General features: G+C 54.2%; 1 protein-coding gene across 2 annotated transcripts in view; it reads right to left on the minus strand.

Moving 5' to 3' along the window:
- Positions 1-2,039: 2,039 nt before the first annotated feature.
- Positions 2,040-23,800, minus strand: part of SLC16A2 (solute carrier family 16 member 2) — a 37,084-nt gene continuing 15,323 nt past the window's right edge. For both annotated transcript variants that reach the window (XM_057370147.1, XM_057370145.1), the window contains exons 2-6: positions 11,638-11,782; positions 7,399-7,861; positions 6,853-6,996; positions 6,113-6,341; positions 2,040-4,816 (exon numbers count right to left, since the gene is read on the minus strand). In XM_057370147.1, the coding sequence (XP_057226130.1) occupies positions 4,596-4,816; positions 6,113-6,341; positions 6,853-6,996; positions 7,399-7,861; positions 11,638-11,782 (1,202 nt within the window). In that variant the 3' untranslated portion in view covers positions 2,040-4,595. The remainder of the gene's footprint in view (positions 4,817-6,112; positions 6,342-6,852; positions 6,997-7,398; positions 7,862-11,637; positions 11,783-23,800) is intronic.

The raw sequence follows: 23,800 nt of genomic DNA on the forward strand, positions 1-23,800 counted from the left end.
GCTGCTCAAGTGACAGAAGAAGTTCACGTTTGGTGGCATAAAAGTGGAGGGAGCTGCTCTGGGCTTTCAAAGTCATTCCAATTTTCTGCTTCCAGCTGGAAAGGGAGCAGCAAACTCTGCCAGCATGGAAATAATTGAAGTTAAATAACCATGGTGACCCCCAAACCAAACTCTGGGGTGCAGGAGCACACAAAAGCTGGGGATGGTTTACAGTGAAGGATGGAGGGACAGGAAAGGTCTCAGCTGGATCTGTGCCCTTGCACCCAGAGGATTTGGTCCAAGTTCACCCTCAGGGCAGGATCACATGGCCACAAAAGGTGCAGGTGTCAACCAGGGGCYAGGCCCAGGGCAGGTGAGACCCTCAGCACCAAATCAGGCTGCCCAGAGCAAGCTGCTCGTGGCACCCACGTACCAAAGAGACCCTTGGCTGTCACACAGAGCATTCCAGGGAAGGGCAGCAATGTCCTTGYCCAGCTGCTGGCCACCTCCCTCCTGGCTSAGCCCATGGGGGGATGTAGCTCCTKGAGGGGCAGCCCCAAAGCAYCACCAKGGAGGGAGGCAGAGCCAAAACCTCCCAAAATTGGGATCCCCAAATGCCTCTGGTACCACAGCAGAGCTGCAGCAGCCCTCAGGCTTGGCTAGCTAYGAGGATGTGGCCTTCCCACAGCTCCCACAGCAGGGAAATGTTAGGAAACCTCAACCCCAGCCAAAGAGAGGCCAGAATTTGCTAAACTCCAGCTCTGCGACTTCAAAACTTGTGTTTGCCTGGCTGCAGGACCTCAGGGCAGGGCAAGCTGCAGTGAAGCAGCTCCTGCATATTGTTTCAAAACTGAAAAAAGCTCTAAGTCATGAATCATGGCACTTCCCAGGCAGCTCCCAAAGCCCTGCTCCCCTTCCCATCACCAATAAAACCATTCCTGGAGCCCTTCCAGCTGCTGTCCCACTCCATCCCACAGCCAGAGTAAGAGGAGTTAAACCCAATGCCTCACTCTGCAGCAGAATTAAAATAAAAAAAAAAAAAAAAGAAAAAAAAAARAAGAAAARACAACAAGTTGGTTTTGAACACCCTCAAGGTAAAGATTTAAGAGGCAGCCCCAGCCCAGCCCCGAGCAGGCGCTGCTGGGACTTGTCCTGGGCTCACTGCTCACTTACATRAAGCTCTGCAGCTCTGCAAACACCCGGCCATGGGGTGAAGTGGGGCCCTCCCCRCTCCCGTCTGCCCCTGTCCCACCCCAGGGGCTCAGCCCACTCCCCTGGCCCTGCAGACCCCCAAACTGGCCGAGTCTGGAGCGCTGGGCTCCCCCTTCCCTTCCCAGGGCAGGAATCACAGCCCGGCGCTCACAGCAGAGGGAGAAGGTTGGGATTTAATCAGCAAACGGAGCCAAAGCAGCCCCGAGGAGGATGGGCTGTGCTGGGCCAGGACAGGGTGATCCTGCTGGAGCAGGAGGGGCTTTGGGATGGAGCTTTTTGTAACAGGCAGGGACCCATTTGGCATCACACACCCAGACCACCGCAGCTAAAGGGATGTTTTGGAGAGCAGAGCGATTCCTCCCTGCTCGCAGTCTCCGATCACACAGCCCCACCTCTCCCAGGCCACCAGGCTGCAGAGATTCTCTCAAAATGCCTGATATTCAAAGGGGCCAGAGCAGACCCACAGCAGCGGCAGCAGCCTGACAAACAAACCCCAAAGAGTCCCTGYGTGTTGACACTGCTCCAACCTTTGCCCTTCCCATTCCCATCTGTGTTTGCTGATGAGGAGCCCTTGAATTGCTGCCGTCCAAACTCGCCTGCCCCGCTGCAGAATTCGCCCTTGTGTCCACCAAGGGCGGRATTTCGACCAAAGATCTGAACGTGATTTAGGGAGGGCTGGTGCCAGCCATGGGTCTGGGGTAGGATGAGGGGTGGCTTCCTCTGACCCAGCTGGGGTGGTCAAGAAAGCACCTCATCACTACAAATCTCCGAGAGTGTCGATAATAAAAGCCATGGGGAAAGACCTGAATTTAGGGGAGAGCTCCAGGCTGGCACAGCTGCAGAGCCTCTGCAGAGCAAAGTGCCCCTTTGCTCTGAGTGCAGGCTCCTCCCAGGGCAAGAACCTCTGCAGGCACATGGAGCACTCAAGGCAAGTGGAATTCTGTAGAAATGTGGGATTTGAACCATAAATCACCTCGTGAGCCAGGGAGGCTTTGCCACACAAAGTCTGGGTGCAGTCATCAGTGGGCTCTGCCCTGCAGCCGCTCCCTCAGCCCACACRGGGTTTGGAGACAGCTCTGCTCATCCCCTGCTGGCTCTGAAGWAGATACTTCTGGAATTTAAATCCCTCCTAAGCTCCCCTTTGGGGACCATTAAGGTCCAGAATATGATTTCATGAACTTCATCCAACTCTGGTGTGGATTAATGCCCCAAAACTCGCAGAAGTTACAGTGAGGAGTTACTGATTTCCCTCAGCTACCAGAGGGCTTTGGAGCTGCCCCACTGCCAAGGCTCCCACCCAAAACCATCCCATTAATGCCCTGCCCTGGGCTAAGTCTGGCAGATCCCAGCTGGAGCCGGGGTTCCGTGGTTCAAGCCCTGCCTCCTCCTGCAGAGGATGCAATTCAGGCCAGGAAGGGTAGGAACAGTCACGGGAAAGCGCATCCAAGGAAGAGACAAGCAGACATCTCATTTTATATCATAAACAGACACGTCACAACACACCAGGCAATTTTCCAGCTCGKACAGGGACAGAGGGGCCACAAGAACACAAGACCTTACAATGGATCAGGCAACAGGGGCTAAAAACAGGGCCAGAGGGACATGCAGGGTCCTGAGCCTATTATGTACAAAAGTCCCACCACTGGCTGTGGGAGAGGGCCTCAACTGAACCCAAATTCCCACAGCAAAGACAAGTCTGGTGTTCCAAACCCCCACACTTGCCCCAAGGGATGGCTCCCATGGCATAAATCCCTTTCAGACAGCTCGGGTTATTAATGRCAAGTGAGCAAAGTGAAAGTCTAATGAAGGGTGGGTTTGCAGTCAAGATAAATGTGAGTTTGGTTCTTGCTCTCTCCCCAGAAAAGGAACCCCAGGCCCAGCTGGCACCTTGTTCACACAAGGACCCACCAAGGCAGGGAATCTTCCCTTCTTGCTAATTAGCCATGCTCGTTAGGAATGCCTGGGGATGATCACAGAATCATGGAATGATTTGGRTTGGAATGGACCTTAAAGCTCAACCCATTCCAACCCCTTGCTAAGTGTCCCACCTGCCTCTATCCCAGGGTGCTCCAAGCTCCATCCCCCTTGGCCTAGAACATTTCCAGGGATCCAGGGGCAGCCACAGCTCCTCTGGGCAATTTGAATTTCTGCAATTCTCTATGGGCAGTGATGCATTTCTGCCCAGGGCTGAGCTCTGCTGCCCCTCAGTGTGGTGGTGCCCACTGGCTGTGGGATTTCCTTGTGCTCCCTCCCTTCCCCCTGGATCAGTGCTGGCCCTGCACCAGCTCAATGAAAACACACAGGCTAYGGGGTTAAATGCTACAGGGGCTGTCAAAGCCTCTGGAAAACGGGATTCCCCACCAATGCTGRCTCGTGCTTATTGCTGCATGATACACACCTGGCCCCCAAAAAGAGCAGTGGCACCCGTACCCCAGCCAGCAGCACCCCACACCCGTGGGTGCCCCCGTGCCCAGCAGGGAAGCCTCCCAGCACAGAGCTGATCCATGACACAGGGGCTCTGTCCCAACCCCGTGTGCCCCAAAGCCACCAAAGTGCCCATTTTGGTGGYGATCCCATGGATTTGACCCCAGAGAGCCGGGCACCSTGGGCTGTGCCAGGAGCTGCCCCTCTCTTCCGCAGCTCAAAAGCCCAATTGTTAATGGCTGGGTGAGAACACGGAGTGGAAAGTGGCCGAGGGTCACTGCTGGTCTCATCCACGGATTTTTAAGGCATATTTTGCAGGAAGGGTGTGCTCCCGCATGACTCTGACGGCCAGAGCCAGCTGAGCTCCCCGTCATCCCAGCTGCAGCTCCCTGGGGGTGCGGGAGAGCAGCGGGAAAGGAGGAAAGAAGAAGATGAAAGCGGGACTTGCTGACATTTATTTGGTTTGTGCATCAGACTAAAGCAGTGTTTCCTCCTTCGGATCTCCGGCTCCAAAACAGCCCCAGGTGCTGGACGGGGAGGGGRCTGTCTCACTGGGATGTGACACCCGAGTGACACCGGAGGAGGAGGAGGATGGACAGCTGCAAGGTTCAACAAGTTCCATCCGTGGCCTGCTTGGAAAAGGCATTTATTTGCTGTAAACCTCTGTCATGACGTATAGAAAACCAGGGAGAGGAGAGGGAGCTCGATCAAGTTTGAATCCTAGTGAAAGTTCTTTCTCCTTAGAAAAATGGTTAGAGGGGACAAAAACCCAAAAAAAAAAAAAAAAAAAAAAAAAAAAAGAAAACAAAAGAAAAAAGGTGGCTTTGCAATCAAAACTGTCCCAAAAAAGATCGTTTCCGCTAGTTAAGAGCCTTTAACTAGAAGAACTCCTCGTGTTTTCTCCTTTACAAACATAGTGCATCTGCGATCACTGGGAATCACGGTCCATCCGGTGCGGGGGCGTGGACRGGCTGCCGGTGTCACATGTGCGCCTCGGAGGCCGGGCAGCCCGGCAGCAGCTCCCCGTTCACCACCGCCTCCGACACCAGCATCTTGTCTTTGCCCGAATCCAGGCGCTGCTTCTTGAGCATCCTCTGGTGGACCAGCGGCACCACGGAGAGCACCAGGCCRCCGATGATGGGCGGCACGCCCGCAAAGTAAAAGGCCGCGTCGTAATTCCCAAAATAATCGTTGAGGTATCCTGCGGGAGAAGAGAGGTGGAGGTTAGAGCCCCRTCAGTCTAATGAGCTCGTTAGGCTAATGACCTGCTTGTTTCCTCCTTCGGGGGCAGCTTGCGTCACCCACCAGATTTGGGGAGATTTGGGTTTGTAAAATAATCTTTTTTTTTCCGTTGCATTTCTTGGAGTTTTTGCAGCCTGGATTAAGGGATGTGTGCAGCCAGCATTGTGTACCAAGGGAGTCGAGCAGGAAAGCCTCAGCCATCCCTCCTGTTCCACCAGAGCGGGACACAATCAGACACATCCCAGACAATCCCAAATGCAAGCTGGGACCTGCTGCACCTCGGGTGGCTCTTCCCAGAGCCTTGCCAGCCAAGAGGCAATGGGAAAAGCGGGCAGGGGCTGCCCATTGTCTCCTCTGGGACGCCCTGCCCTCGTGGATGTTTTATCTCCAGCTGTGAAATACGCGCTGCCAGTTACAAACAATAGCCAAGCCCTTAAAACCCAGCGAGGCTCTGTGTTTGTCTGGCAAGTCCCAACACAGCCAGGCATCCTCGGAGAACAACACACGGCCATTGATCAGCACTGGAAAGTCTGAGTGTCTCCTGGATGGGCATTTCCCGGGGGATGAGGCTGAAGCAAAGGGCCCCCTCACTCAGCCAGCCCCTCTCAAGGGGTGCAGCACCCTCCCAGCTCAGWGTYRGTGACCCCCAYATTCCTTCCCCAGAGTCAGTGACCMCCATATTCYTTCCYCASWGTCAGTGACCCCCACATTCCTTCCCCAGTGTCAGTGACCCCCATGCTCCCTCCCCAGGGCGTTCAAGTGAACTTTGCTGCCGGAAGCAGAGAGATCGGAGGTGCTTATCCAGCTTTGGCTTAGCCCTGCTGATGCAGAGGTCCTGCTGCTCGGGGCAGCTCTGGCAAAGCCCTCGCTGTTGAGGACGTTGGGGTCACTGCTGGGCTGGAACACAGGCCCAGGGCTTGTGGAGGCTCAGGTGTCTCCGTGCCCAACCTCAATTCCACCCAAAAGGACTTCTGAAGAATTAATATCTGCCAATTTTTAGCTCAGCCTCAAACAGAAATCACTTAATGTGGCCTTGGCTCGCTGTTACCCCCAGCTGTCACTTTCATCTGCCTGGAGAGAGAGGCCCTGAGATGCCACAGGACAAACCATGGAGTGATGCCCCACCTGCTCTTAAACCCCCATGTGGCCCAAAAACTCAAACCAGGACTTCTTTTCTCACACCAGAACACGGCCGTGGGTGAGAGTTTCTGCCAGCATCCCCCTGCCAGCCGCCGGGCAGCGTGGCCGTACCAACCTGCTATGGGCGTGCCCGCGGTCATGGGCACGGCCATCAGCCCCATGAGGTACCCTATGGCCTGGGACGCCTGCATGGGCCCCACCAGCTCRAAGGCGATGGGGGCCATGATGGTGGTGAAGAAGCCGTCGCAGAGGCCGAGGAAGAGGCAGATGACAATGACGCCCTCGAAGCCTTGGCACTGGGGGATCATCATGCACAGGAGGCCCAAGAGCATGAAGGACGCAACCTGGGGGGACAAAAGTGGCCGTGAGAGTGGAGATGGGCAGCGGGAAGAACCCCGAAGATGGCACTGAACAGGTCAATGTCACTCTTCCCCCCGCCCCACAGACCCAGCAATGTCATCCAGCTGCTGCTCCTGTCTCAGAGAGGCCCTTAAGAATAACCTTTTAAGAAGGGTTAAGAAGGATTAGYTGCTGGATTAGCTGCTAGATTTCAGCAGTTTGTTCTTCAAAAACCACAAGGAGGTGAAAGRGTGTCAGTAGTTTGGGAAGAGTTGCTACCGTGGAGTTTGATCGCTGAACAGACACCAATCCCTCGGGTCAAGCGCGTAACTTTTCTTCCACATTTCTGTAGTAAATTCTCTTCCCTCACAGCAGACAGTGCTTGGTTTTGTGATTGACAGTAAAGGTTTAGGGATTGACAGTAAAAGCTTTGTGATTGACAGTTATTAAKCAGAGTGGGGACACCAATGCAGAGATGCCACCCCTGCTGTGCTGGCCATGTTGCACAGGCCGTACCTGCAGGTAAATCTTCTTCAGCCCAGGAATGCAGTCACCAATGCGGCCCGAAACCAAGCGGCCCAGCCCCGACATGGCCCCGAGGCAAACCAGGAGGATCCAGTCCTTTTTGGTTTCCTGAAATCGCTTCTCCACGTATTTGACCTGGGGTGGAGGGAAGGACACAAGRATGTGAAGCCACAGTAAGCTGATCCCTCTCATCTCCCCAAAAGGGATGAGACTTCCTGCACAGGGCTCATGGATTTGGGGTGGGTGGGTGACCCTCATGTCCACACCACACTGACCTGCTCCCTCTGCCCACCCCAAACCAAACAGGCCCCTCTCCTGCTGCTGGTGCTTGTCCTTGGGAGCAGTGGGAAGTGACCCTGGACACACAGAGGCATTAAAAACTGTATCCTCCTGTCACTATTCATATTTATAGGATGTGCAGCAGTTTCTTGGCTTTGAGGCTTTTGGTGCCTCTGCCCCTGCTGCCCATCACCMCCTTCCCACCACCTTCCCTCCTCCTCACCACCCTCCCCTTCCAGCCCCAGCCACRGCCCTCACCAGGTTCATGTAAGGTACGAGGTATCCCAGCACAGCAGTGGCGATCCCAAAGGCCCAAATCCGATAGGTCTTTCTCCGGAAAACCCTCAGGTTGAAATACTTGCGGGTCTGGGCCCAGCACTGCTGCCTCACGCTGCGGCTGCCCAGCTTGTCSCGCCCGTCGTGCTGAGGGTCGCAGGAGGGCGGCAGGATGGGCCGGTAGGTCATGGACAAGAAGATCTGGATCAGCATTAAGGCACTGAGTACTTGGAACGTGTGTGCCAGCCCGATGGCGCTGCCCACCATCTTCAGGAAGAAGGGCAGTGGCACTGAGATGAGGCAGCTGCCCCCGGCCACGATGCCGTTGGCCAGACCCAGGCGGCGCTTGAAGTAATGGCCGAGGATGACCAGCGAGGGCTGGAAAGCGAAGGAGCTGCCGCAGCCAAAGAGGATCCCGTACGTGAAATAACGAACTTCCAGAGACCTGGAGRGAATGAAACACGTGGGAGTGGGGGTGGAAGTGGGGATGGAAGCAGGGATGGAAGTGGGGATGCCAGGCAGAAGTGAGGGAGCCTCCTCCCCCACAGCCCTGCAGGCCTCACGTGCCCCAGGTGCTGCACAGACAGTCTGACCTGGAGGAGCTTATTCCCAGCCAAAGTGAGGATAATCCTCACTCTACAGCTGGCACCTTAAATCTTCGGGAAAATGGAAGTATTGCTGGGAAGTGCTTGCTGCAACCAGGAGAAGGCAGCAGCCAACCTGGCCTCCTTGGGAAGCTGACCTAACTTGAATGGTTTTTAAATTACAGCAAACAAGATTTGCTAAGGTAGGGATAWTTTTAGCTAGAAATCCTTTTTATTTTTCCACTGAAAGGACTAATTGAAAACATTCTGCACCCAGTGTTTGAAAGCAGAAGGCACCAACCCTGCTGGTTATTAGGCACATAAGAAGGAAATGTGGTGCTTCTGCCCAGACTCCAGGCTGGTTAATTAAGTTCTTCTTCTTTAAGCTCCTCTGGGASCTTAAATTAGACAGTTAATAGATCTCATTTGTACCTTACATTGGTGGCTGCACTCGAGSAGGGGGTGAAGTGGCTGCTTTACAGAGCAGATGGAGAGTCCTGAGAGCCCTTGGAAGGAGCCCCTTCCCAAATCTCCCAACAGAAGCAGCTGACAAAGGAGCCTGGATTTAGGCARCACAAACAACCTGTTGTGTTTGCCTCCAGAAGAAGGATTTTTTTTGTCCCATCCCCGTGCAATGCATCCAGCTGCAGAGGGCTGCCATGGGAGGGAGGTGTGAGGGAAACCTCGGGGCAGCTCGGGGCGTTGCACCAGCAGGGTCTGTGCTCCAACCCCTAGTGCTGTTCCCAAAACGAGTGAGGAGACAGCAGCCCACATCTAAGGGAGCAGCTGGAAGTTGGGAAAACCTTTACGAGCACATCATTCCTTCCATTACACGCTGCTCTCTCCCGCCTGCCAAGCGGAGAGCGGAGCACGCTCGCCGTGCCCGAYGGCTCTGAGACAAATCGCTGTCCTGAAAGGCAATTTCCACCAACTCCAGAATGAAACCACATCAGAAGCCCCCTCCGTGGGAGCCAGGCGAGCAGTTGGGCCATGTGGGCCCGGTCCCACCTCCCACACACCAGCCCTGGGCCGGTCACACCGCCCCGGTGCCGCAGCTAAGCTGACGTGCCGGATAAGTGGAGACAAATGCCACAGCTCCATCTGCTCCCTGGCGATGCTCAGACACCCCTGCATGCACAGGGGCTCCTTTCAGCCCTGCTGCTCAGCCAGGATTTCCCAGGCTGCTCACTGGGAATCAGCCAGCTGCTCCCCGGTGGGAAGGGCGACATCAGCTCCTCGGATTAGGAGGTTGCCAATGGTTAATTGTGTCTCCTGGGTCAAGGAGCTCTCCCTCCATTGGCTTTCTCTTGCTCCCAGCTCTCAGTGGGAACAGCTCTGGTTGCTGTCCTTGCTGGCAGAAGTTTGGGGGATTCCTCTGTGCAGGAGCAGCCGGGCAGGAATTGTGGAGGGGAAGGACAAGCACATGGAAAGGGATTCAACCCTCCCTACAGAACATTTAGTGCAGAGGAAGAGGGCTGGGGGGGCATTGGGAGCTGCAGCCCTGCTGAGCTGGCCATCATCTCCCATTCCTCATGCWAAACCAACCCCTTCAAAATGGAGAGAGGCTGAACCTGAACTGGGATTTCTGTTTCCGTGGGAGCACATGAGGTCTGTGGTGGCTTGAGCTCGTTTTGAGTGCAGGAGACACCCCRAGCAGGGCAGCAGAGAGGGAAGGTTTCACCTTGACCCCATCCAGCYTCTCCCAGAGCTTTGCTTTCCAGCATATTTGGTTTCTTTAGTRGTTTTCATACAAAATCCCCATTATTTGGAGAGTAGAAGGCATTGAACTGGGTTCTGGGGTCTCACCACACAGGCTCGGTGGCTCAGAGGGTTTTGGGAGCAGCTCACTGCTGGGAACTGCTGCTCYTCTGTTTGGACAAAACAAACCCATTTTAGAGAACCCAGAAGATCAAGGGGGGATGAGCCCTGATCCAGCTCTGCCTGAGCCCACCAAACCAGGCTGTGTCCCTTACACTAGCACTTGTAGCACAGGGGGACAATCTCCAGGTACAGTGGGGAGACCTGGCAAGAGTGACCAACAAAACCCTTCCCCATTGTTCTGGGAGAGCAGGAGRCACAGCCCCGAATCTCAGGAGCAGCCTTCACCATGCGGATGGAGCGCTGCCAAATCCCACAGCCTCCCTGCTCTTCCTCCAGCCCCGCTCAGCTCCGCCACCACCGCTTCCCTCACTGCGGTCCAGCTGCAGAGGGGCTCCTTTCTCCCTTAAAAGGCATCCTAAGGAATGTGTTCCAAGAGTGAGAGGCAGGAAATGGGGATTTCAGTTCTGGAGCTCTCCTGGAAATKATATTCCTCTCTGCCTGCGCTGTTTGATTTTTTTTTTTTTTTTGGAAGCCCAACACAACGAGCCCCTGGCAGCGGTGTGGTCCCTCGAGCCCTTTTTCTGTGCACAAACATTTTACAATAGAGGGGGAAAATGTCCAAGCTCTGTTGATTAGAAGGAAAGCAGGATTGCATGGGAAGCTTCCCTCAGGACCCACTGCACCTTTTACTGTTTTCTTTGGAAACACAAAGGGTGGCACCTGAGGAGGAAGCTGCAGAGGGTGGTTCCTTCCACGCTGCTGCCCAAGATGGGTTTTAGCATCCCAAAAATCCCATCTGCCATCAGCTCCAGTCATGGGGGTTTTGCCAGGACACTCAGAACTGATCCTCACTCCCAGCACAATGGGGGGATCCCATAGATGAGGGCTCAGGGATCCAGGGAAGCGGGGTTGGGACAAGCACTGGGGTCTCACTGACCAGGAGGAGCACAGTGCAGGCAAGTAGCCCTCTGGAAAACTGGTGTGTATTTGCTTTAAAAACCCACTCCTTGAAGCATTTTAATTAAAACAATATTGATTTTAACTGAAATCCAAACCAAAGCAATGTTTTTGTTGAGGAGAAGCAGGGCAAATGCTGCTTTGGAGGTGTCTCCATGGAGCCTCTGAGACTGTATTTAATGAGTGTCACATAAATTACCCCAGAGGTGACCTCTTTTTGCTCCCTCAGTGATGCCAACCCCAATTTCTGGGCTGGAAAGACACCCGAGGAACACCTGCCATCCAAAYGCACACCAGCCAGTGCCTGCCAGCAGAAATCCATGGCATGGGCTCAGGAATGGAAAACAAGGAGCAGCAGTGGCCAGGGCAGGAACACCACAAACTGCTCCAAACCCYGTCTGCCTTCCCCTCCCTGTCTGCCCTGCACACAAACTCCCTCTTAGGCACAATCCACCAAATATTATTTTAAGCATTAATTTACTTTCAACACCAAATGTGAAMAGGGTTGCAAAGGAGAAGGGTTTTCTCGGGGAGGGCCTCTCTGGAGCCGCCTTGAGGGGCACACTGACCTCTCCTGCTGAKAAAGATCAAATGAGGGACCTGAGCACTGAAATCCTAGAGAATAGTCCCTTGCTGGAGAGAAATTTGCTCTCTTTTGATCTGCAGGACAAAAGGTTCAATTTGGAGGGGAACAGGCCGAGCACACATGAGCTGTAGGGATGCCAGCACACCTCTCCTCTGGATGGGAACCCTCTGTTTTGCCCCCAAAAGCAGCAGCAATGTGTGCAGAGGGGGTTTGCAGGGAACAGGGAGGAAGAGGAGCTCTCCAAGGAGCTGGGTGTCCCCTGCAYAGCCTTACTTGGTGAAGGAGCTGGAGAGGAGCCCGATGAAGGCGATGGCAGCTCCSGAGGCCGCCGTGGTCCTGCAGCCAATCCGGTCCGTGAAGATGCTGACGATGGGAGAGCAGAAAAAAATCATTCCCATGGCCAGGGAGCCGACCCATGCTGGGGAGAGAGAGAAGACAGGCGATGGTCAGGGTGGGACATCAGACAGGGGCTGGGAGGGGACGGCCAGGGAGTGACTCCARCTTTGAAGGTGTATTGGCAGGGACTGTTAATTACTGTACTATCACACTGTTAATTACTAGTGTTAACTGCTCTTAATTAACAGTGCAGCTCACAAATGACACAGAGACCACTTGTGTGCCTGGTGGCACCACAGATGGGGCACAGGGATGGAGTATGGACAGGTTGTCCTTGTYCCTCTCTGCCAGGCTCGTGTGTCCCAGGGGAGGCACTGAGTTCCAACACTATCTCAATGACCTTTGCAGTGCACACGATGATGTGCCACTGACACCCCTTCCATCAGGAATTCCACAGCCARAAGCCCCYTGAGCCCCTCCAGRCCCTTTGCTCCCCAGMTTTGGCTAGGAAGAGTYTCCTGTTGGGAGCTCCAGCCCTGCATTCCCAGGGCCACACTCCTCCATCCCTCTCTCACTCCCCAAAGTCAGCACTGCTCATGTTCCCCTCTCCCCACATTCAATGGGGATTCCTTGTTGCAGCTGAGCTGATGGAGACACGTGATGGAGACAGGTTAAATTCCACCCCTGGCGCTGCCAGGCAGTGCCCAAGTGGGACCATCATGCCCTGTCTCCTCCCAGCCCACTCTGGAGAAAACCAGTYTGTCTGTGTGTCTCTTTTTCCAGAAACTTTAATTATTCACAGATTTTTTCAGCCCATCATAGAATCATCAAGGTTAGAAAAGCCTTTTATGATCCTCAAGTCCAACCATTCCCCCAGCGCAGCCAAGCCCAGCTCTAACCCATGTTCCCAARTGCCACATCCACACAGTTTTTAATTCCCTCCAGGGACAACGATTCTATTGCTGCCCTGGGCAGCCTGTGCCAGTGCTTGACCACCCTTTTAGTGAAGAMTTTTTTCCTAATATCCAACCTAACCTCTCCTGGCACAACTTGAGGCTATTTCCTCTCATCCACTGTCTTATTCCTGCCCTCCACCTTTTCCTTTTAATGKTTTGTGTGACTATTTTGGGGAGGAAAGGCAGGATTTCAAGAAAAGCAATGTGGTGAGGAAAAGAATTTCAATTCTACCAGCTCTGAGGAGAAGCAAGAGGTYCCCTGGGTGGTGTGTGGGGCAGGGCAGGATGGACAGAGGGACAAGGGGCCCCCAGCCCTCCCTGGCACTCAAATGGGGGGATGTCCTGGAGCATCTCCCAGCTCCAGGTGCCAGCTSTGAGCTGCCAAGAACAGCCCCAGGACTGGGGTCCTTTTACCTTTTTATACCTCTTTCAGGATTGGGTTTTTTTTTGCATCCAAGCCAAGGGCTCTGCAAACCTTTTCATCACAGCCCTGCACAAAAACATCCTCATGGTCCTTCCAGAGCCGTGAGATCTTCAAAAAATAGCCAGGTCCCTATTAAAAGCAAATCCCTGCTATAGAATGGCCTCTCCAACCTCTGCCTTTCACAAAAGGACCACACAAAGAAGCCCTCCCCAGGCTGGGAAGAGCTGACCCTTCCAAATTAATTACAAGTTCACAAGGACCCAATTTACTTCAAAATCTTCCTCAATAAATGCAGAGAGGAGCAATGAAATGAAAAGCAAGGGAACCTCGTGGGACTGGCTGGSCTCTCGTCTCAAATCCAAGGGAAAAGGAGGGAGAGGCAGAGGGAGAGGGACAGGACCCCCCTCTCCAGCTGATTTTCTCGRTTATAAACACAAGGCACAGTGTAACGAAAGTCCTTCTAATAGGATTAGGTGGCACRGCTCCAAGGAGCCGTCCAAAACAACTCCGAGAGGGGGTGAGGGGTGGGAGCCTCGCCAAGATGGGAAAGGCTCGTTAAATTGGATAATATACTTCCAGAAATGTTCCTTCTACTCCAGCCAAGGCAGTAAAAYGTTAGATGGCCCCGTCATGTTTGAAGTTTGTTATTTTTGGAAATTACTGTAAGAAACGCGGAAATAAAAGCATAAAGTGAAGTATTAAATTTAAAGGGCCAGATTCTGATCTTAATAACCTGGGGATTTGCATGCAAATAGGCAGGATCAATCTCTGGCCCCAAAAATGCACACTCACCTGCAGAGATCAAAGCAAACCCGGGGCAGGAGGCTCAGCAACGGGCGCTTAAAACCTCCTCCAGCTCTGGGTTTGCAGAAGGGAGATATCACTCAATTAAAATTGGTAAACACACCAAAAAAAAAAACAAAAAAAAAGGAGTCCTGTGGCAAATTGCTCTACCTTAGAGAAAGGGCTTACCACAAGCAATGAATAAAAATAGGCTTGGGGAAGAACATCCAGTTAAAATTAGTAAGAACAATAGCCTCACTTCCAGAGCGGGGTTTTGTCTTCCCAGCGCTTCTCAGCGAAGCCCCGGGAAGCCRGGAGGGCTGGGCGAGCTCCAATGCTGGAAGGAAACCTCGACAAAATCTGGGGGCAGGAGAAAACTGCCTCAATCCTGGCGTGATTCACACCAAAACACCCCTGGAGAGAGAGGGACACCATTCTCCCCCTGGTTTATCCCCAGTGATCTCCAGGTTGGGTGAGGATGGAGGGAAGTCATGGCAGAAAAGCACGGGTTGGAAAAGAAATGGAGCTCAGGTGAAGCCCGGATCCAAACCCATCCCTTTGGGCAGAGTGCTTGGATCCACTCCAGGGAATGAAGGGTTTATTTTTGGCAACCTGTGGTATTGAAGGTTCTCCTGGACTTTGTGAAGGGCAGAGGCAGCTGTTCTTCCAAATGGAAATCTCTGAGCACCTTCCCTCCTACAGCTTCTCCAATGCTGGAGGAGTTACTGCTTGAGGTAAAACCCACGGGAGAATAAAAGTGGGGGATTTTTTGCTTCTGCTTTCCACGGGATTTGGATGAAATGGTTAATTCCCAGCCTGGCCACACCTTCCACCCTCTGTGGCTGATAAGCTGGGTGAGATATGGAAACACACAGACAAGCCCCCACAGGAGGCTTATCAAGCAGGTCCTGAAAGAATTGATGGAGCAAATCCAGCTGAGGATGAGGCTGGAARGAGCTCAGAAGCTGCCAGAACTTCGACAGGAATCGGGTTAAGACTTGATTATGTTTTAGGGTGCTATGAGCCCAACCAGCTCCTGGGAGCACCCGCTGAAGGGGCTGGGTTTGGAGCTGGATGCCATGGGAGGGTCTGGCTGGTGACAGCCAGGTGATCCTTTCTTCAAGGGATGTCTTGACAGAAACACAAATAGTTTCAGAAAGCACATTTTTAGCCTAAAAAAAYCCAAGAAGAAACAAAAAACCAAAAACATTGAAAGCACTCTGCTTTTGGTGGAGGGAAATACAAATGACTTCTGATTTGCGGGTTGGTGATACCAGAGGGGACACAAGGTGTGTTGTCCCTTCTCTACACCAGACCTGTCCATCCCACCACAGCTCCTCCTGAAGGGATTGAAGCAGCAGCTGGGGAGCCCGAGCCCCCCCAGGGCACACACCCTGCTCCAGGGGGCTGGGGGACACCAGCCCAAGCCACCTGCAGAGCTGATGGGACATTCCTGCTGATCCTGGRGGTGCTCTGGGGTGTGGGAAGAGCCCAGTGTGGGGCTGGCACTGCTTTGCTGGAGCAGAGGGGTTGACCAAGGAGAACATTCCCCCAGCAGGTCTCAGACAGAAGGGAAAGCTCCAGCTAAAGCTCCCCAGATCGCTCCTTCCCACCTGACCTGACAGAGGCAGCCTGGCTGGTGGCCCATGGCTGATCCAAGGCAATGTGGCCYTCAGCATRGACAGGGAATAGAGGGGCTGAARATCTCCAAGGGGAACAGYRATTCASTGGTGCAGGAGATYACAGAATCAGGACRGTTGGGRTTGGAGGGGAYCTTGAAGATCACCCAGTGCCACCSCCTGCCATGGGCAGGGACACCTTCCACCACACCAGGTTGCTCCAAGCCCTGTCCAAGCTGGCCYTGGATGCTTCCAGCTGTTGCAACAGCATGGCCAGGATGGTCCATCCTTCCCAACACTGCTYACCCTGGGTTCAGGACAGAGTGAAACAGGGAGGTGGCCCACCAGCCCACCAGCCCATTTACCCACCAGCACCAAGCTGTGCCCACAGTGGAGAAGGGACTTGGAGTGCTTTGGTCACCTTCTCCTCCTCCTGCGAGAAGGTGATCCTGGGGACCCTGTGGCAGAGGAGGACAGGCACGGGGGGGTCAGGGGGTCACTCCCCCATAGTGAGGTTGGTGATGCTGTGGGGTCCTGGGCGCTGTGAGCACCATGTCTGTGTGTTCGTGGTGCGCAGGACCCTGAGGGTCAGTCCAGGTGGGTCCCCCCTGGATACCAGACCATTTCTCTTTCCAGCAGCATCATTCCCCAGGATGACAAGCTCCCCCATTGCTGGCATTTTCCTGACCAGAAAACAGTTTCTGAGAGCAAGGTGGGAGCAGGAAGGTGAGAAAGGAAGAAAATCTCACCACTCTGAGACGCAGCCCCAAACCCCTCCGGTATTTAGCTCATTGTTCCAAAAAACATCATTTAAAAAATCAGACTGCAGCGCTTGAAGCCAAACCCATTTGTTCCTTTAAAACCCGAATCTCCAGGGAGAGGGGAGGAAGGGACGTCGCTCTCAGCTGTGCTTCCCCGCTGACCCAAATACCCCGGGCTGGAGGGATCAAGGGCCAGGAGGTGACCTCAGATCCGCCGCTGGAGGAAGTGTCTTCCCTCGCTTCCCGCGGCTTCTCCCGTTCGCGCCGCGCAGCTGGGACGGGGCGGCCGCCGGAGGGGACGGGGACAAGATCCGCACGGTCACCTTCCCCAGGCACCTGGCATTTCGCACAKGAGAGACGAGGCAGCCGAAGGTAATGCACCTCCTGCATCCCTCCTACAAGAAATAAATCACTTTTCGACTCGTCCCAGGCACGGAGAAGCTCAGCTGCCGTGACAAATCTCGTCACGCACCTTCCCAGCCCTACCTGGCTCTATTTTTGGGTGGCTTTGGAGCCCAGGCAACCTCGTGGCCCTTCCCAGGCGGAGGCTGTGGGGGAGCAGGCGGCCGTGGCCCCTCGGCGGGGCTCCTGCGGCACATCTGGAATGAGAACAGAGCAGCTGTTCCATCCCGTGCCCTCGGAGAGCATTTGCGTCATCCCCCGTGCTCTCACAGCGGAGCCTGAACCGCTCCCAGCGCCTCAGCCCCATGTGCTCCACACCCCCTGCGGGCTGAGCCCGTCCTGGGACCGATGGTCAGGGCTTAACTAAAGGCAGATGCAAAAGGCACCGCTGAGGAGGTCACCGGGATGGGAAACTGAGCGGGACGGCAGCAGAACGGAGCGGGGGAGCTTGAAACCAAAGTTAGGGAAACCCAAACTGAACCTGGGGGGCACCAAACTGAACCTGGGGAGCACCAAACTGAACTGGGGAACACAAAACTGAATGGGGGGGAGCACCAAAATGAAGCTGGAGAGCACTAAACTGAACCTGGGGAACACCAAACTGAACTCAGGGAGCACCAAACTGAAACTGGGGGAACACCAAACTGAACTGGGGAACACCAAACTGAATTCAGGGAGCACCAAACTGAACTGGGGGAGCACCAAACTGAACTGGGGGAACACCTAACTGAGCTGGGGAGCACCAAACTGAACTGGGGGAACACCTAACTGAACTGGGGAGCACCAAACTGAACTGGGGGAGCACCAAACTGAACCTGGGGAGCACCAAACTGAACTGGGGGAGCACCAAAATGAAGCTGAGGAAACCCAAATTGAACTGGGGAACACCAAACTGAACTGGGGGAGCACCAAACTGAACCTGGGGAGCACCAAACTGAACCTGGCGAGCCTCAAACCAAAGCTATGGAGCCCCAAACCAAAGATGAGGAGCCCCAAACTGAAGTGGGGAACCCCAAACTGAACTTTTGGAGTACCAAACTGAAGCTGAGGAACRCCAAAATGGCCCAAAATGGAGCTGTGGAGGCCCAAATTAACACTGAGAACCCCCAAACCAAAGCTGGGGAACCCCAGACAAACCCTGAGGAACACCAAACTGAACCTGGAGACCACCAAATTGAGAGCAACAAACCAAAGATGGGGAGCACCAAACAGAAGATAAGGGGCTGCAAAGCAAAGTGGGGAAGCCTCAAACCAAAGCTGGGGAACACCAAACTGAACCTGGGGAGCATCAAACTGAGGTTGAAGAACTGCAAACTGAAGCTGAGGAGCACCAAACCAACCCCGGAACACACCAAACTGATGCTGAGGAGCACAAAATGATGCTGAGAAGCCCCAAACAGAAACTGTGGAGACAGAAACCAGAACTGGGGAACACCAAACTGATGCTGAAGAGTCCCAAACYGATGCTAAGGAGCCCCARACTGATACTGAARAGCCCCATACTGAAGCTGAGAAGCTCCAAAYTGATACTGAAGAGCCCCAAACTGATACTGAGAAGCCCCAAACTGAGAACCCCCAAGCCAAAGCTGGGGAGCCCCAAATTGAGGAGACCCAAACCAAAGCTGGGGAGCCCCAAACTGACACTGAAGACCCCCAAACTGATACTGAGGAGCCCCAAACCAAAGTTGGGGAGCCCCAAACTGATGCTGGGGAGCACCAGACCAAGGCAGCCTGGTCAGAAGGAGCTGCTGGTGGTGGTGGGGTGTTGTGGTGGCAGCCGCCATGCATCACGTGCAGCCCAAAGCCAGCTAAACTCATTAATTGTATAGCAAGCCCTGCTTGGTACCATACCCTAAAGCTTCAGAACAAAGTCCTCCTTTATCAGGTTTGGCTGACTTCTCCTCCCCCCCACCCCACTCTTTTGAAAACAATTCCACAACAGCCTGAAAAYTGGAATAAATGGAATTATTCAGAGGAATTATTCAAGGCCAGGTCTGGCTAAAGACCCTTTCAGTGCCCTGTTCACAGTGGTGTTAGGGCAGGGTGGGGAAATGTGTGGATGCTGTGGAARTGGAAGATCACTGTGCAGTGATCCCATGACCATGGATGAGGCAASATCTTCCCAGGGATCAGACCCAGCAATGTCAGCCCAGTCTTTGCCACGGGGAGTTTTAAAATACCGATTTTGAACTGGTTCAGGAGCACAGAGCAGTGGAGCAGAGCAGGCTGGGAATGTTCTTTGCTTTAAAAAACCCACCACGCCTCTCCTGATTGTGTCTCTCTGCCTCCCCTCACRCCCAAAGACGCAGGGGACTTTCAAGAGATGAATCCCAGGCCACCTCCTGCAACCACTAAGTGACAGATTTCAGCTTGTGTGAGAGAAAAGTCCCAGAATGAGCTGCCCTGTGGCCACACTAAGTAGAGATGGAGACAAATCTGTGGCTTCACTTGGCAAGAGGCAGGCACGGAGTGTTTGCCTGGGGTTCCTGCGCTCAGCATCCCGGGGAAACTCAGTCCCAGCCCGCGTTTTGCATCCATTTCATCCAAACCCATAAAACTCGACCCTGCCTACAGCAAAATGGCGTTAGAGCCGGTTTCTGGGCTGCATCACATCTTCCCCATGCACAGCCTCAGCCTCGGAGGCTCCAGAGCTGGTCCAGAAATGCAAATTCTTGTGAAATCCATCCAAAAGCAACAAGGCAGCATGTGCTCTGCAGCTGAAACCCACCATGTGCCCAGGCGGGAGTTTTCTTCCCAGCACTCCGCTCCACAGGCCAGGAAGGTTTTTCTTCTCCGCGTCGCCTCTGGCTTGCAATTTTTGAGGGATGATTCACCTACCACACGCTGAAGTTACCCAACAAACGGGAGCTGCTGCTCCTCAACATGGGCAGCGTCCCATCCAGACGTCTTTCCATGACCTACACACCCAAGGAGGCCGAGGATCTGGTTACTCCAAGCCCTCCTGGTGTTGTGTGAGTCCAAGGGAGGTTGGACTGGACCGTGTTTGCCCAGTCCATCTCCCTGGGTGACAGCCCGGGGCTGTCTTGGCTGCTGTTGGGCAAAACCAGTGCCCTCCTGCAGCTCCTGCCCAAATGAACTGGCAGAGATTCTTCAGCCTGGGAGGGAAAAAACCAAATCCTGGGGACGAGCATCTCCCCCCCGCCGAACCACACTGTCAAACACCTCGCCAGCCCCTGGCTGCGTTTTCGTCCAGCGATTTTACGAGAAACAGAGAAGTTCCATTTTAATTGGTGCAAATTCCCCCCTCCCACCCGCGGAGCACCAATCTGTAATTAGCCTTTCATGTAAAACGATGTTTATTCCTGACGGAGTTTATCTTGGCACAAACACGCGCTCTGAAATGTGCACACATTTGAAGACTCAAACCCTGCATTTAATTCTCTATCTGCTTGTTAATCCTCATTGTTCCCAAGCCCCTTTTCAAAACACACCCACAGGGAGAAGAAAGTATTTTTTTATATATCTACATAAAAACCTCTTCCAGCATCAGGACACCAGCGGCGAGCGCGGCACCGGCCCAGGGTCCGGCTGCCCCCCGGGTCCCGGTGCTGTCCCAAACACCGGGGCCAAGACCAGACCTCCYGATTTTTTCCATCTTTCCCTTCCTTTATACACATTTTTCTCCTCATCTGTGATGCCTCTCARTGTCTCCCTGAAACACAACCAAAGSATGGGAGCCCTGAAGAAGKAGGATGGGAAAAGCACCAAGGGGAACCCACCAACCACCCCCAGCTCCATTTGGGAGAACCTGCCCTCAACAATGGRGACTAGAACCCAAGTTTCAGGATTCCTGGCCTTAACGTGGAGTGATTTGGGATTTGCACTCTCCCAGAAGGAGCAGCCTTCATCTCCTAACACAGCAGCTCGAGGCTGGACCAGCAGCTGCCAGGACCTCCCAGCTGGGACAGGGTGACCAAAGCAGAGCAGAYCCTTCCCCTCTGTCCAGCTCCAGGTGCAGATGGCAGTGACATCACAGGGGTCTTGTGTGGCTGCCAGGGGCTGCTCCGTGTTGTCCCATGTCCAATGGGGCAATAAACACAATATCCACCTTGTAAAATGGAAGGGAGAGCAAAGGTTTGGGATCAGGGATAGAGGTTGGGATTAGGGTGTGGGGTAGGGTCTGGATCAGGGTTAGRCTTTGATTTAGGATCAAGGTCAGGACACATCACTCTCCCCAGCCCAATGCATCCTGATGARTTGGAGTTTCCTCCAAGCCCCTCACCTGAGTTTTTGGGAAAACAGTTTTCACTGCTGGAGCCGGGCAGGTCCCAAGGCTGATGGCAATGATTAACTCTGGTGGGACACTGGGGGTCAGCTGTGGCCCCAGACACAAAGCTCTCAGCCTTTGGAAAAGCCATGACCTGACCAAACTTCACTGAGCTTTGACTATGATTAACCTCCTCCAGTCACTGGTACAAGGTCACACCCAGCYACGGCCATCCTCTCCTGGCTGTGACCCCCTTTCTGCTTCCCCCAGCCCCAAAATGTGTCATCTCCTCTGAACCCCACCACAGCCTCCTCATGTAACTGGCAGAACTGGGAACCAGATCCTGTCGGCACAGACAGCTGGAGGACAGTGCAGGTGGGGAACTGGGATGGTGGGGCCTCGGGAATTCTTTACCACAATGCTTCAACTCCTGTTTGCAAASAGGGCAGGAGGGATGGAGGGGGAAGATGCCTGCCCGAACACAAGAACCAGCACCAGGACTGGGCCAGCAGAGCTGGGAGATGTGATCAGCCAGGGCCAGCCACCACTTCCCAGGCTGTGATCCAGGTGAGCACTGCCACTTTGGGTCACATCTGAGCATCCTGAAGGGTTAGAATGTGACTCTGGGAGCAGTCCYTGTTCTGGGAGCTGTCCCATGTGTGTCCCATGGCTGTCATGGCTTTTCCCAGCCGGAGCAGCCTTGGCCAGCCCCCCCAGGACACGGAGCTGTGGCTATTCCCGGCCGGAGCAGCCTGGCCAGCCCTGTGATCTGCCTGGACATGGAGCYGTGGCTATTCCTGGCCAGAGCAGCCTGGCCAGCCCTGTGATCCCCTGGACATGGAGCCRTGGCTWTTCCYRRCYRGAGCAGCCTGGCCAGCCCTGTGATCCCCTGGACATGGAGCCGTGGCTATTCCYRGCYRGAGCAGCCTGGCCAGCCCTGTGATCCCCTGGACATGGAGCCGTGGCTATTCCYGGCYRGAGCAGCCTGGCCAGCCCTGTGATCCCCTGGACATGGAGCCGTGGCTATTCCCGRCTGGAGCAGCCTGGCCAGCCCTGTGATCCCCTGGACATGGAGCCGTGGCTATTCCTGGCCAATGCCCTCGGAGCAGATGGTGAAGCAGCGCTGGCTCACGGGCTGGGATGAGGGACAAAGCCACCAGAGCTCCTCACRCCAAGGTCAGAGGGTCATTGCCCAGCCAGGCACAGATCCGTGTGCATCCCTGCGGGAAGCAGTGCCCGGCACTGATCCACCACTGCATCTCCATCCGCATGGTGGTATTGTACCCAACACACGGGATCCCAAAAACCCCCAAAGCGTCACTGCAGGGTGAGGAGCAGCAGGGGCATCCCAAGCCCTTGGTGTTCAAGGAGGAGATGGGATGGCTCCTGGCCCCCAATGGGAGGCAGTTTGGGCTTCTCTCCCGAAACAAAGCTGGTGGTCCAAGGCTGCTCCATCCTTGTGAAATCACTGGGCACTCAGGCCCTCCTCTGCCCCCTCCCGCCTGCCCCTCCTGGGCTGTGTTTGGGAGCCCTCCTCCCTCTGCGGTGAGACAGGGGTGAAAAAGATGCTTTTTTCCAAGCTGGAAGAGACAGAAAAGTTTCCCTCTTTGCCAAATTTCTCCCAAGCCATCTTCTGTTTCCCATTAACAGCGAGGAGAAGAAGAAACCCCTCGGCCCGACTCCACGCTCCTCCCACTGCAACTCCCACAGGCACTTGTCAACATCCCAGTGAAAAAAGGGGAATTAAAGCCGTGCAACCTGGCTGGCCGTGACCCAGGGACCCGTGGAGTGAGGGCTGGCGGCGGGTGAAAAACAACCCCCCTGCTCCACTCTTACATCTCCCCCACGGAAACTTTCCAACTCCAGCCGCTGGCAGGAGCCAGGCTGATCCCAGCTGAATTCCTTCCACTTACCAGCAAATAAATAGCAGTTAAATGAAAGGAAAGAGAAAAACACCCTTTTTTTCAAAGGGGAAAACAAAGAAGTCAGGGAAAATAAATGGAGGCGAAATGTTGGGCTGGTCACAGGCTCACGAAGATCTTTCTCCTTCCCAGTTGGGTACTTGACAGCCTTCCCTTTCAGCTAATTAAGGGATACTCAGAAAGAAAAATACTTCCAGCCCTTTGCCAGCCCTGAGCATTAAGGGGAGAGTCCCAGCAGGCTGGACACCAACCCAGGAGCCCTGGCCACAGCTCCTCAACCTCCCAGGCACTGCTTTTCAGACAAATAATTACCATTGCGGGATGTCTACAGCCTTCTCCCAGTCCTGGCAGAWTTCTGCACAGCCTTTCCTGCAAACACTCTGCTGGTGGGCATCTCCAACCTGGKARTCATGGAATTATGGAGTCRTTCAGGTTGGAAAAGCCCTCCAARACCWCTGAGTCCTRCTGGTAACCCARCACTGCCAAGCCCAACAATAAATCATGTYCCCAGGTGCCACATCAATGCATTTTTCCAATCCCTCCAGGGTGTTCAATATATATTTATACCTTCCCCTAGACAAGGGCTGGTCTTTTTGAACTCTGAGTATTTCTCCCAACCAACATCTTCCTTGCTGCAAAATTTCCATCATCACTTTGCGATCTGTCCCTCACCGGACAGAGAACACAATAATTACCTTGGGTTTTGCAATTTTTTAGGGAGCTGAAGGCAGTGATGCCCCTTCTGTCCTCTCTCAGGAGCAACCCCAGTCCAGGTTTCAGCACTGCACATTCTTCCCCCTCCTCTCCACCACATGTCCCAGCCAGCCCAGTCCTTTCCCATTGTGTGGWGGATGGGCATGGGGATGGAGATGGCCTGAAGYTGTGCCAGGGGAGGTTTAGGTTGGATATTTGGGAAAGGTTCTTCCCCCTGAGGGTCATGGACAATGGGCATGGCCCTGAGGCTGCCAGAGCTCCAGGAGCGTTTGGACAGGGTGGGATTGTTGG

Source organism: Malurus melanocephalus, unplaced genomic scaffold (assembly GCF_030028575.1).
Source record: "Malurus melanocephalus ecotype Western Australia unplaced genomic scaffold, MMel_1.1 scaffold_120, whole genome shotgun sequence".
Lineage (NCBI taxonomy): Eukaryota > Metazoa > Chordata > Aves > Passeriformes > Maluridae > Malurus > Malurus melanocephalus.